This window comes from Rutidosis leptorrhynchoides, chromosome 2 (assembly GCF_046630445.1).
Source record: "Rutidosis leptorrhynchoides isolate AG116_Rl617_1_P2 chromosome 2, CSIRO_AGI_Rlap_v1, whole genome shotgun sequence".
NCBI lineage: Eukaryota > Viridiplantae > Streptophyta > Magnoliopsida > Asterales > Asteraceae > Rutidosis > Rutidosis leptorrhynchoides.
Window position 1 is genome coordinate 665,551,176 of NC_092334.1, and position 13,109 is coordinate 665,564,284.

At 35.6% G+C, this 13,109-nt stretch overlaps 1 protein-coding gene across 1 annotated transcript; it reads right to left on the minus strand.

The window, feature by feature from the left end:
• Positions 1 to 5,038: 5,038 nt before the first annotated feature.
• Positions 5,039 to 10,021, minus strand: LOC139890235 (6,7,8-trihydroxycoumarin synthase-like). Its single transcript, XM_071873130.1, has 3 exons — positions 9,110 to 10,021; positions 7,988 to 8,583; positions 5,039 to 5,678 (listed from the first exon to the last, which is right to left on the minus strand). Exons 1-3 carry the CDS (start codon positions 10,019 to 10,021, stop codon positions 5,039 to 5,041), a joined length of 2,148 nt encoding a protein of 715 aa, XP_071729231.1.
• Between the last annotated feature and the right edge of the window lie 3,088 nt (positions 10,022 to 13,109).

A 13,109-nucleotide genomic window follows, 5' to 3' on the forward strand; every position in this document is an offset into this window, starting at 1 on the left:
TTTTTAAATATAACTCCATGACTTGGTGTTTTCTTTAAGTATCTAATGATCCTCATTGCGGCTTCCATATGATGAACTTGTGGATGGTGATTAAATTGACTCACAACTCCTACTACATATGCTATATCTGGTCGAGTATGTGCAAGATAAATAAGCTTTCCGACCAATCTTTGGTATTGTCCTTTATCAGTGAGCTCGGCATCGTCTTCCATGTAAACCTTTTGATTTAGAATCATTGGAGAACCGGCTGACTTGCAATTGATCATTCTTGTTTCTGCAAGTAGATCAAGAATATATTTCTTTTGACAAATAAATATTCCCTGTTGGGATCTTAATACTTCAATCTCCAAGAAGTATTTAAGTCTGCCTAAATCTTTCATTTCAAATTCTTTGAATAAATTTATTTTTAAGTTAGAAATTTCTTCTTTATCATTCCCCGTTATTATCATATCATCGACATAAATGATTAAACATGTGATTAAATTTTCCTTTCGTTTAAAAAAGAGTGTATGATTCGAGTTACTTTGTTTAAAATCATATTTTTTCATAAATAGCGTGAATCTCCCAAACCAAGCCCGTGGGGACTGTTTTAACCCATATAAAGATTTATTAAGTCGACAAGCTTCCCCATTTTTGAATTTTCCAGAGAATTCTGGAGGAGCTTCCATATAGACTTCTTCCTTTAGTTCGCTATGTAGAAAGGCATTCTTCACATCAAATTGGTGAGGTGGCCATTCTTCATTTGCAGCAACTGAGAAAAGAACCATGATGGTATCAATCTTCGCAACCGGTGAGAAAGTCTTGGAATAATCTATTCAATATGTTTGAGTATATCCCTTAGCAACTAGCCGAGCTTTATATCTTTCAATGGTACCATCTGGTTTATATTTTATTGTAAACACCCATCGATTTCCTACTGGTTTTTTTTGTTGAGGAATGACACATTTTTCCCATGTGTCACTTTTCTTGAGGGCTTCCATTTCTTCTTCCATAGCCTTCTTCCATTTTTCAGATTTCATGGCTTGGTCTACCGTTGTTGGAATCTCTTCGGAATACAATGCAGAGTTGAACTTTTGAGCTTCACTTAATAGGTTTCCTTGTGCTATATTGGTAATAGGATACCTTGATCTTTGATCTTCCGTTTCTGGAGAGTATCTCTTTGGTGGTACACCTCTGTTGATTCTTTGTGGTAACACATATCTTTCGGTGGTTTCCTCAGAAGTGGAATTATTGTCAAGTGGTATATCGTGAGTTTGACTGTTTTGTTCCTCTTGAACTTCATTACTTGAGGAGATTTCATTTGGTTCAGTGTTTGGTGATTCCGGACCAGGATTTGGTGATTCAGGATTTAGTGATTCGGGACCAGGGTTTGGTGTTAATATTTGGATATTGTCGGGATTGGGTGTTGGTGCTTGAATGTTACTAGTTTTTGGTATCCGGGTTATCCAACGGAGAATGTCATTATCCTCTTTCTCCCATTCACTCGTGTGTTGGGTATCATAAAAATATTCGGTTTCGACAAAGTCACAGTTCATTGTAGTAAAAACATGATGTGTTTTGGGACTATAATAGCGATATCCTTTTTGGTTTATTCCATAGCCAACCATGACACATTTTTTCGCACATGGATCAAGTTTGGTACGCTCATGTTTTGGAATATGGACAAAGACCGAGCAACCAAATATTCGAGGTTCAATGCTAAATGAAGTAGGAAGGGTATGGAATTGGGAAAGAGTATCTTAAGGGGTTTTTGTGCCCAAAATTTTAGTGGATAAACGGTTAATAAGATAGGTTGCGGAAGCAAGAGCTTCGGGCCAAAAACTCTTTTGAGCCTTGGATTCAATTAATAAAGCTCTTGTCATTTTTAAGAGTAGTCAATTTTTTCGTTCGGCTACTCCGTTTTGTTCGGGAGTATGAGCACAAGATGTTTGGTGAATTGATAATGCTAAAAACGAACATATATTTCATAGCATTATCCCTCAAGAAAGACAAGCTTTTAGTTGCAATTGTTCTATTTACAAGTAATATTCGTTTAAATAATAAAAGGTGAAGACAAAAGACAGATGCAAGGACGTTCGAAAATCCGGAACCGAGACCAGAGTCAAGTCTCAACGCTCGACGCAACGGACTAAAATTTACAAGTCAACTATGCACATAAATATAATATAATATTTAAATAATTCTTAAAATGATTTATATATTATATTTATTTATTAATCCGTCGGCAAGCTAGGAAACAAAGTCACATGAGCTGGAAAAAGTGGCCATGCGATCGCATGGCCTGGAAGCGCAAATTCCATGCGATCGCATGGCAGTAGGTACCAGGCCACATCTATAAATTTCGCAGTTTTTGGTCGAATATTATCATCTTTTTCTCTTCCATCACTCAACGATATATATATATATATATATATATATATATATATATATATATATATATATATATATATATATATATATATATTATAATTTTAATTTTAATTCTAATTCTAATTCTAATTCTAATAATAAGGGTATGTTAGCGAATGTTGTAAGGGTGTAAGTTGAAATTCTGTCCGTGTAACGCTACGCTATTTTTAATCATTGTAAGTTTTGTTCAACCTTTTTAATTTAATGTCTCGTAGCTAAGTTATTATTATGCTTATTTAATGCCGAAGTAATCGTGATGTTGGGCTAAATATTAAAATTAGGTAATTGGGCTTTGTACCATAATTGGGGTTTGGATAAAAGAACGACACTTGTAGAAATTAGACTATGGGCTATTAATGAGTTTTATATTAACTAAACGATACCTCGTTAATTTAATATATAGACTTATAATTTGACGTATTTATATATAACCACGTACTCTTGACTGAGTACGGTGGGCAGGATATCTATAAATACCAATAATTTTTCATTTTACCGGACACGGGATTGAATTAATAGTTAATAGACTATTTGAAACAGGGGTGGATTACATTCAAGGGTAATTGGTGTAATTGTTAACAAAGTAGTAAAACCTTGGACTACACGCAGTCGATAACATGGTGTATTCATTAAACAAAGTATTAAGACCTTGTTACAATTCGAATCCCCAATTAGTTGGAATATTTGACTTCAGGAATAAGAATAATTTGACGAAGACTTTCGCATTTTATGATTATAACTGATGGACTATTATGGACAAATCTGTATGGACATATCAAATAATCCAGGACAAAGGACAATTAACCCATGAGAATAAACTAAAAACAACACGTCAAACATCATGATTAAGGAAGTTTAAATAAGCATAATTCTTTTATTTCATATTTAATTGCACTTTTAATTATCGCACTTTTATTTATTGTCATTTTATTTAATTGCATTTTTAATTATCGTACTCTTTAATTATCGCAATTTTATTTTATCGCACTTTTATTTATCGCAATTTCATCATCGTTATTTACTTTACGCTTTAAATTAAGTTATATTTATTTTTAATATTTTACATTAGGTTTTAACTGCGACTAAAGTTTTAAAAATTGACAAACCGGTCATTAAACGGTAAAAACCCCCTTTTTATAATAATAATATTACTTATATATTTTTGTATTTTTACAAATATAGTTTTTAAAAATATAGCGTTAAGCTTGTTTAAAAGATCCCTGTGGAACTAACCGGACTTACTAAAAACTACACTACTGTACGATTAGGTACACTGCCTATAAGTGTTGTAGCAAGGTTTAGGTATATCCACTCTATAAATAAATAAATCACTTGTGTAAAATTGTATCGTATTTAATAGTATTTCATTGTAAAAAATATAACTATTTTGTATACACCCCTACGCACATCATGAATAATCCCTTTATCTTCACAAAATTGTTTCATTGAAATATTGAAAAACTCACCCAATTATCGGATCTTAAAATTTGTATATTTTTGTTAAATTGAGTTTGTACCATTTTATAGAAGTGGAAAAAATTTTCAAACACTTCTGACTTGTGAGTTAAAAAATAAATCCAGGTCATGGGTGAATGGTCATCAATAAATAAGACAAAGTATCGAAAATTTCTCCCCCCAGCAACCGGTGCAGGACCCTACACATCAGAATGGATTAAAGCAAAAGGTACTTCTTTTCTAGTATTACTAGGTTTAAACGTACTTCGGTGGTTTTTAGCCAGAATACAAGTTTCACAATTTAAGTTTACATTAGACGAAAAAAGACTAGGAAATAAGTCGTGTAAATATCCGGCTGATGGGTGACCCAACCTCCTATGCCATAACTAAGCTTCCCTAGTAGGTGTTCCGTGAGCAAGCATCACGGTACCTTGTTGGGTTACTTCGTCTACATAGTACAACCCATCCCGTTCGGTACCACGCCCAATAATTACCCTAGTCCTAATGTCTTGAAGGATACAGAAAGTGGGGTGTAGTAAAACCAAACAATTTAGTTCTTTTGTAACGTGGCTAATGGATAATAGTTTGTGAGACAGGGCCGGTATATATAAACAGTTAGATAATTTCAACGTCGGAGTAATTTCAATTCTTTCACCCCCTTTCACTTGTACAACCCCTCCATTAGCAGTTTGGATTTTATTTACCCGAGGGTTTGATTCGGAACAAAAGTCGAATTTTTCAAAACTCATGGTGTGAGTAGCACCACAATCAAAAATCCATTCGTTACTTTTTACGTTGTTTGAAATGATATTAGCTTTTTCGTTAAAATTTTCACATAGGTTTTGGGCTGATTTACCTTTTATATCTTTATTTTGGGTCAGGGCTTGAACAGTCCCATTAGGCCCACCCTTATTTTCTTATTGGGCCGAATTATTTAGCCCACCTCCTGTTATTTGGTCACACCATATAAGCCCACTCCCCTTTCTCTTTTTCATATTCGTGTTCCTTTTCCCTTCATCACTGTATCAGTCACCAATTTAGGGTTTCTTATGTTTCTCCCTTTTTTTTCAATCTCTGGTGATTTTGATAGAACAGAAGGATCTAATCCTTCTTCTTATTCGATTGTACGAAGGCAATACAATCGATTAGGGTTATTCCCTTCCCCGGATCGATGCTAATTAGGGTTTTCCTTTTTTACTTTGATCGATTGTTGCACTTTTGATCTCGAGTTAATGGTTGAGGATGTTTTCATCCCATGTTTGATCCTATATTTGGGATTATGGTCATCTGACCATCCTTTTTCAGGTGATATATGTGAAAAATTGGGAATATTCCCTTTTTCTTTGGTCGATGTTTTCAACTGTGACGATGAGCTAGGGTTACAGTCTTTAGACTTCCCTTTTTTCGTTGTTTGAATAAAGACATTCGTGAAGATAGGGCTTGAGGGTTTTACCCTCACCCTTATATGCGATAAGAATTTAGGTTTTGAGTTACCTCTTGTTGATTGTTCAGATGAACTGCTACTTTTGTTGTTGGCTGTATCTACCTTCGATGGTACAGTCGTTATTTTTCCAGCGACGATGACCGAAGGCTGTGATGCAACCCCTTTGGCTGGTATATCATTTGATGTTGCCTCGAGGGTTTGTTGGCTGAGAATTTCAAGGTAACTTCTTATTCTAAAGGTTTTATCTGGTTTGTTATCGCTAGATTGATGAATTGAGTTACCGTCTTCTTTATACATGGCAGCTCGATTCTCTTGGTAAATGACTGAAACTAAAAACGAGTGTCTTGATCCAAGATCGACACCGTAATCTCTGATACCATGTTAAAACAAAGAATTGATAAATCTGATCTTGTATTTGAATACTAGTTTATTTGATTACAATTGAATTGGATTTTATGAGCTTGATACATGTATCTTTATACAAACAAGGCCTAACAGCTCTTTTTATTGAAAGTATGGTTCCAAAAGTACTTTTGGAACCCTTTTGTCTAATTGAGGAAATCTGCAGCTTAGATCCATTTGTCTTGGGTTGCCTTATGTTGACATGTGACCTTAACAAATCTGAAAATGATGAGAAAGTATTCTTTGATCCTAAAGTCAAATTATCAAATACGGTAATTTGACTTTTGTTGACTTGTTGTTGCATTCTAACACTTTCACCAGACCTTGATGGGTTCAATATTCATTAGTATTTATAGGAAATTACAAATGATTACATAGAATGTGAATAAGGGAAATATACAAAGTCTAACTATCAAATATTACATAATATATTTACTAAATATAAACAGAACTTGAAAGATCTTCCACTTGTTCTCCAAGTAGACGTGATCATGGTCATGATCACGTACGTGATTACGTCTGCTTGTCTTCATATACTCTAACACCCCCTCAAGCGAATAGGTGGATAACAACCACAATCTTGGTTCGAAATGATTCAAAACATCGGACTAGGCAGGGTCTTGATAGTACATCTTTCAAGTTGTCCTAACTTAACGCGTGGTGTGCTACCCGAGCACGTCAGACGGCGCTTCTTCGAGGTTCTCCTAATGACACACGTGGTGACAAACCTGTCAAGAAAAAAAATAGAAAATGAAGAGTGGTGGTGGCGGAGGGCTACCAGCGGTTATAGAGACGACGACACAAAGATGAGCTGACTCAGTCTCTTTGTAGAGACAGTGGCATGATGACGGCCTGACTCGATCTCTAGATAAAAACCGCTCAACGAAGGTATTAAGTGTACGATCAGTGCTATGATTGCTCAATGCTCAGGTGAAGAATTGGCATCAAATATACGTACATGAGGTTGATAAAATTATATAAATATGTGGAAGACACCGATAATGACTCTTGATTAGTAGACAAGACACTTGAAATTTATTAATTAATTATATAATAATGATAATAGGATCTTGCACATGGATAGTCCATACAAGAATTTGAAAGAGAAGGAAACTTGACGGTGGAAGGTAGAACAAGATTGTCTTTGTGAGGTATCATTGTTTCGTAAGATGGTAAGAAGAGAAGAGGTGAGATCGTGATTTGAGCGATTTTTTTAGAATAGAGAAATTAGAAGATCGAAGAAATGCAGTTAGAAGAGTAGGATAGAATTGACATAAGAAGAAAAGAGATTTTAGAATGGGTTAGAGGATCGATTAGGCAGATACCATATTAGAATTAGAATTGATATAATTATATAAACGACCTTCCTCCACACCTTGGTGGGTTTGGTATTCATTAGTATTTATAGGAGACAACAGGTGATTACAGAGAATGTAAATAAGGAAAAGATACAAAGTCTTAACTATCAAATATTACATATTCTGATATATTTACTAAATATAAATAATCTTCAACTTGGTCTCCAAGTAGATGCAGTGGCGAATCTAGGATCAAAACACAATGTGGTCCTGAATTTTTTTTTTTTCATAACTAATTATATATGATAGATATTTTATTAGTTGTTTACCTCTAAAAAACTATAAATTTTAAAAATATATGAGGTCCCGTAGTGAAATTTAGTAGTGTCATGAATCGGAAGAATAATTCATAAAAAAAATTTCAAACTAGTGGGGTCATATGACCCCACTCCACAACACCTAGCCTCGCCACCGAGTAGATGTGATCATGATCATGATCATGTGATTACCGCTGCCTGTCTTCATATAGTCTAACAATAATTTATCAAAACTCCATCCTCAAAAGCAAAAAGCACATCTAATCTAATCGTCGCGGTTACAACTGACAATATCAAAGCAACATTAATAACTGATCATTGAAGGATATGAAATATATTTTTAAGTTTCAATCAAGGTGAATAATCTCTCTTAAGTTAACAAAGTCAAAAACTGAGGTTCTGACTTTGGAACAGTTTACATTGTCCGTTGAGTTTTATATACACTTGTATTTGTATTGTATTTGTACTCTTTGTCCATTAACTTATAGTACCATCAGATTCATTATTCATTAACTATAACTGTATTGAAATACCATATGCTAGATAATTTTCTATTACACTATATACCATTAACCTCTTATATTAAATCCTGCCTCTGCTTTGCTTGGAATTACAAATTAATTAGAGACTCAACAAACTTATCAAAACACAACACTAATTACACTACTTTAGCCACTAATCGAAGCGACCTCTTCTTATGTGAAACAGTCCCAGTAGTCGCTAAAGTATCGATATCTTTCATTCCATCAGGTATTTCCCAATCAAACGCGTAAACAAGATTCGCAAGTGCCACCTCAACTGTTGTAGCTCCCAGTGACATCCCAGGACACCCTCTTCGACCAGAACCAAATGGGATAAACTCAAAATCTAAACCTTTGTAGTCAATACTATTACCTATGAACCTCTCTGGATCAAACTCCTCGGCTCGTTCCCAACAATTTGGGTCTCGTCCTATGGCCCACACGTTTACGTACACTAGTGTCTTTTTGGGAATCTCGAATTTGTCTAAAACACATCTATCTCTTGATTCATGTGTGACTAAAAGTGGTGCAACTGGTTGTAATCTTAGTGTCTCTTTAATAACCGCTTTAAGATAGTCTAGCTTATCAAGATCGTCTTCGTGTACTCTCCCTTTGTTTCCAACCACATTTCTCACTTCTTGTTGAACAATCTTTAAAGATTGTGGGTTCTTCATCAACAAAGTCATCGCCCACACCACGGTTGTTGCACTTGTTTCTGTCCCTCCTAACAATATATTCTACAAAATCGAAACACGCACGACACATTAAACATTTTTAATCACTATATAGATCTATTACAAAATACTATTAATGACCAAAATACTAAAATTAGTCACTATGGTGTGTTAGGTCATTGACGAACTTTTTAATAGTAACATAATAAATTAATAGTAATAGTAATTAAATAAATAGTCTCTAGAAATTGATCACCAATAAAAAAAATTTCTTGTAGGGTCGGCCCTTTAAAATTACAATCTTATACTTTTTGCTCACAAGAAAAAGTTTCAAATGATCATTAGGCAAACTAAGTTGGCCTAAAAATTGGCTCAATAACACATGTTATCTAAAATAGTGGTTGAAAGTGGACAATTTTAAACCTTATATACAAGATGACCGATAATGTGGTCTTAAGCCATTTTAGGCTTAATAAATATCATTTTGATAGTTAAATTCAAATTAAAGGACAAGGAAACAATGTGAATCCACAAGTTTAGGCTTTTGAAATAATAAGGAATTAAAAAGTAATAAGAGCAAGTTATTTACCATGAGGACAGCTTTGATATGTTCAAAAGTAAGATAAGAATCTGAATTTTCTTCTTTGAGTTTAAGTAATATATCAACCATGTCCTCTTGCATTTTGTTTTGTTTGTTTTGATTCAAATGCTCATCAATGAGCTCTTGATACAACTCATCCATGTCTTTGAAGATCTTTTCAAGTTTACCAATGCTTCCATTAAGTTTATCAAGCCAACCCATTAAAGGAAAAAGATCCCTATAATAGAAGTTAGTAAAAGACACTTGACATTGTAATAAAAGCTCATGAAATCGCGTAGTTTCATTGTTTTCATCATCGTAAGTTGATGTTCCGACTCTCTTCCCAAAAGCCATTCTCGATATAATATTGCCCGTTAAAATCATCAGAATTTCGCTCAAATTCACCACTCGTTTAGTCGAAATTTGAGTCTTCAACGAATCAATCATCTCAAACACTTCTTCTTCACGGATATAACGAAACGAATCGACTTGTTTCATTGAAAACAAATGAAGGGTGCAAGTTTTTCTCATTTGTCTCCAATACTCATTATAAGGTGAAAAAGCTATATCTCTATTATTATAGGATAACTTTTGCTGGCCTGTTAACACTGGCCTATTGCAAAAGATCAAATCTTTGGTTTTTAAAACTTCTTTAGCCATTTCGGCTGATGAAACAACTAGGGTTTGGACGAAACCAAGACGCAAAGACATTAACGGTCCATAACATTTTGAAAGACGCCATAGGTGGTCTGATAGGTTTGACAAGTCGAGTTCGTGTAGGTTCCCAATTATAGGAAGTCCAGGAGGTCCTGGCGGAAGAGGGCGGCAGTTTTTTGAATGAATGTTTCTAAATTTAGAGAGTATACTAAATATTAAACAGAAGATGAGAGGTGACAATAGTGTGATAAGAAACGATACCATTGTTTATATTAGTTAACTTTGGATGATTGAAAATAAACGAGCAAAGTCACCATTTATATAAGAACGTATGCATATTACGTCATGCATGAGCAATCTAAATGAAATAATTAAAAATTATATATTTTCAAAAAACTAGACTTATATAAATAAAAGAGGAGTCATTCATCAAAAATGAAAAAGCTCGCAACCAATGATACAATGAAAATCGAAACGAAAACAAAACCTAAAGGCAACGACAAACAACAATCAACATTAACAAAAACAAACCCACCGAGTTGCCCAATGAAGCACACCACCCGGGTTCAATTCCTGGCTATGCCAAATTGTTCAAAAAGAGAGTGTGACTAGAAGGTGCGCATAATGCGCAATTCACCCGGTACCAGGTCTCGCGCTCGGAAGGCTTGATTACTCGAGGTTTTACCTTCTATGTTAGAGCCAATGTGCTTGTTCATAGGAGAGTTTCCTTGCTTACCCAAAGAAAAAAAAACGAACCCGCCAAAACGAACTAAGAAAACATTACAAAAGTCAAAAACAATCTCACCAATCCAGAAAAAACAAAGTAGACGGAGATTTAAGGATCTTAGGTCGCTTGCTAACAATCCTAGAGGCGGAATACACTAGAATTGGGTTAAACCGAGATATGGGTCGTATCGGGATCGAATAGATCAAACCTAGGACAATTACTAGATTAGATCGACGCCTAAACGAAGTATTTCGGTGGTATTTGGTGTTAGGGTTCGGCAGAGACGAAAACCTGTCGATTAGGGTGAATGGGATGATTAACCTCAACAAATAAGTCTCAACCCGTATATATACTATAAAATCAGACACACTCGGCCGAGTGTGTCTCTCAGTCGGTCGACTGTGTAACACAGTCGGTCGAGTGTGTGGACACACTCGGTTGACTGTGTGTGCAGTTTAACTAATTGATTGTTTAACAAATTAAGCCCGCACAATCATAAACGTAATCAACAGTCACAAGTAAACATTATTACATAATCGAATGTATCAAACTATGAATCAATCTACGGCTGGGGATTCATGCACTAACAAACTCCCCCTAAGACCTAGCCGTTGAACATAAAAATTCAGTTATCAATCAGTAAAAGGATCTGTCATCCAGTTCTTCAGATAGCAGAGTTTCACAACTCTGCAGTACTGTTCAGCTTGCACACGATTTTCTGGACGATACATCATCCTGTTGTAGTATAAGGTGAACATATCTTCCTCACAGCAGTTCCTCAACCAAACTGGATCCAAAACCCTTATACTATTATTTTCATCTCCTCCATCTTTGTCTAACACAATAACCGCTTCCTCCGAGCGTTCATCATAATACCACCAACGAAAACGAGGACTGAAGTGCTGCGGCATCTTTCGCAAGGGAACCTTTCACATATACTTCACAGGTTGATATTTTACTATCTTCCTCCTTACCCCTGTTTTCCTGTTCGTCCTGTAAGAGATATTTGGAAATTGTGGTCGAAAGCCTACAAAATTAGGTGAGCGAAATGATCTTCTTATCTTACGAACCAAAATATCAGGAATTCCACAATAATCCTGATACAACATCTTAAGCCTGGCCACCTGCATAAACTTAAAATATGGTAACGATTTGAACTCGTATGCATACTTGATATAATCCACCCCGTGTTCTTTCTTGATCGCATATATATCAAATTCTTTTATATAAGCCCAGGCTATTATCTTTCCCTTAGCACGTAAACTTTCACAGTGCTCGATAAACTTTAAAAATTGCGGCTCCACCTTAGGCTTCATAACATACTGCCTAATTCGCATCAAAATCTTCCATTCTTCTTCCAAAACTTCAACCTTTTCTTTGTTGATTTTCACCGACAAAAACCCTTCCGGCAACACACTTTCTTGTTCTTTCTGTTCTTTTTCCTTACACTTTCTATCTAAAAGTTCATCATTCATTTGAAAATAATCAGCAAAAGTTGGAAGATCATTATCAGCAAAACCTTCATAACGTGGATACGGCTCTGTCGGCTCATCCTCAATAATTACTTCATCAAAACTATTATCACTTTCATCAACAACTTCTGTATCACTCACCTCATCATCAAAATTATGAGCCCCTGAAGTTGAAGCTTTAGTCGAGGCCTTTGATGCAGCGTCAGCAGATTCCTTAGCTTGTCGCTCTAGACGCTCCATCAATTCCTGTTCAGTCTTGGTGAGATCTGGAGGGATCTCCCCTTCTTCTAAATCAGTGTAAATAGTAGTGTGATTAAGACGATCCTGCATAGCTAAAAATTCAGAAACTGTTATTATTTGAAGTGGAGTTACGTACATTGGGTGATCCTCAGTGTAATCTTTAGCAATCTCAACTGCCATGTCCTCCTCATTACCTAGGGTACCAAAAGGATCTGAACCCTCCTCCTCTTCTTCAATCACTATCTTCTTCTCCCATTCATTTAACCTCTCAGTCAATTCTTGATTTTGAGTCTGAAGAGTCAAAATTTCTCCAGCCTGACTTCCAACATTTTTCTCAAGTTCCTCAATTTTCAACTGTTGTCGATCAACTAACTCCCTCAACGCCGACATTTCAGTTTCCCTTCTTTGCTTATCTTCATCAGCAGCCTTTTGAAATTTAGCAAAATCAGCAGTCAACTGAATCAATCGCCGATTAACAATTCCTATCAGATCACCTATAACTCCTTCAGGACGCTGAGTAGTTTGGACTTGTTGAGTAGATGGAGTTTGTTGTTGTTGAGTGGATGGCACTTGTGTAGAACCACCAGCATCACCAGTAGCTTGAACAGTCGGAGCAACCTTCGGTTGTGATTTTGTTGTAGAAGATGAACTTCCGTCCTTAACTAAGATCTTCAAACGCTTCTGTCTCTGTCTGGTTGACACCTTAGGAGCTTCAGCTAACTTTCTTTTAACCAAATCAACTTGACTGTCATCAAGGGCAATCACATGCTCTTCATCAACTAATCGAGGACCAGTGCGCTTCGGTGGAGGCTAATTTACCTCTTCCTCTCATTCGATAGTAATATCGATCTCATCTTCAGAAGTACTATTTTCATGTCGGCAGCTTAAACCTTCTGGGCACACGTACTTTTCA

Bases quoted from the DNA above. Each gene is read 5' to 3' on its own strand.
- LOC139890235 (XM_071873130.1), bottom strand. From the start codon at position 10,021: ATGGTATCGTTTCTTATCACACTATTGTCACCTCTCATCTTCTGTTTA. The intron at 8,584-9,109 runs GTAAATAACTTG...TCGATTTTGTAG, and splicing joins ATATCAAAGCTGTCCTCATG to AATATATTGTTAGGAGGGAC. The intron at 5,679-7,987 runs GTAATTAGTGTT...ACATGGTATCAG, and splicing joins CGATTAGTGGCTAAAGTAGT to AGATTACGGTGTCGATCTTG.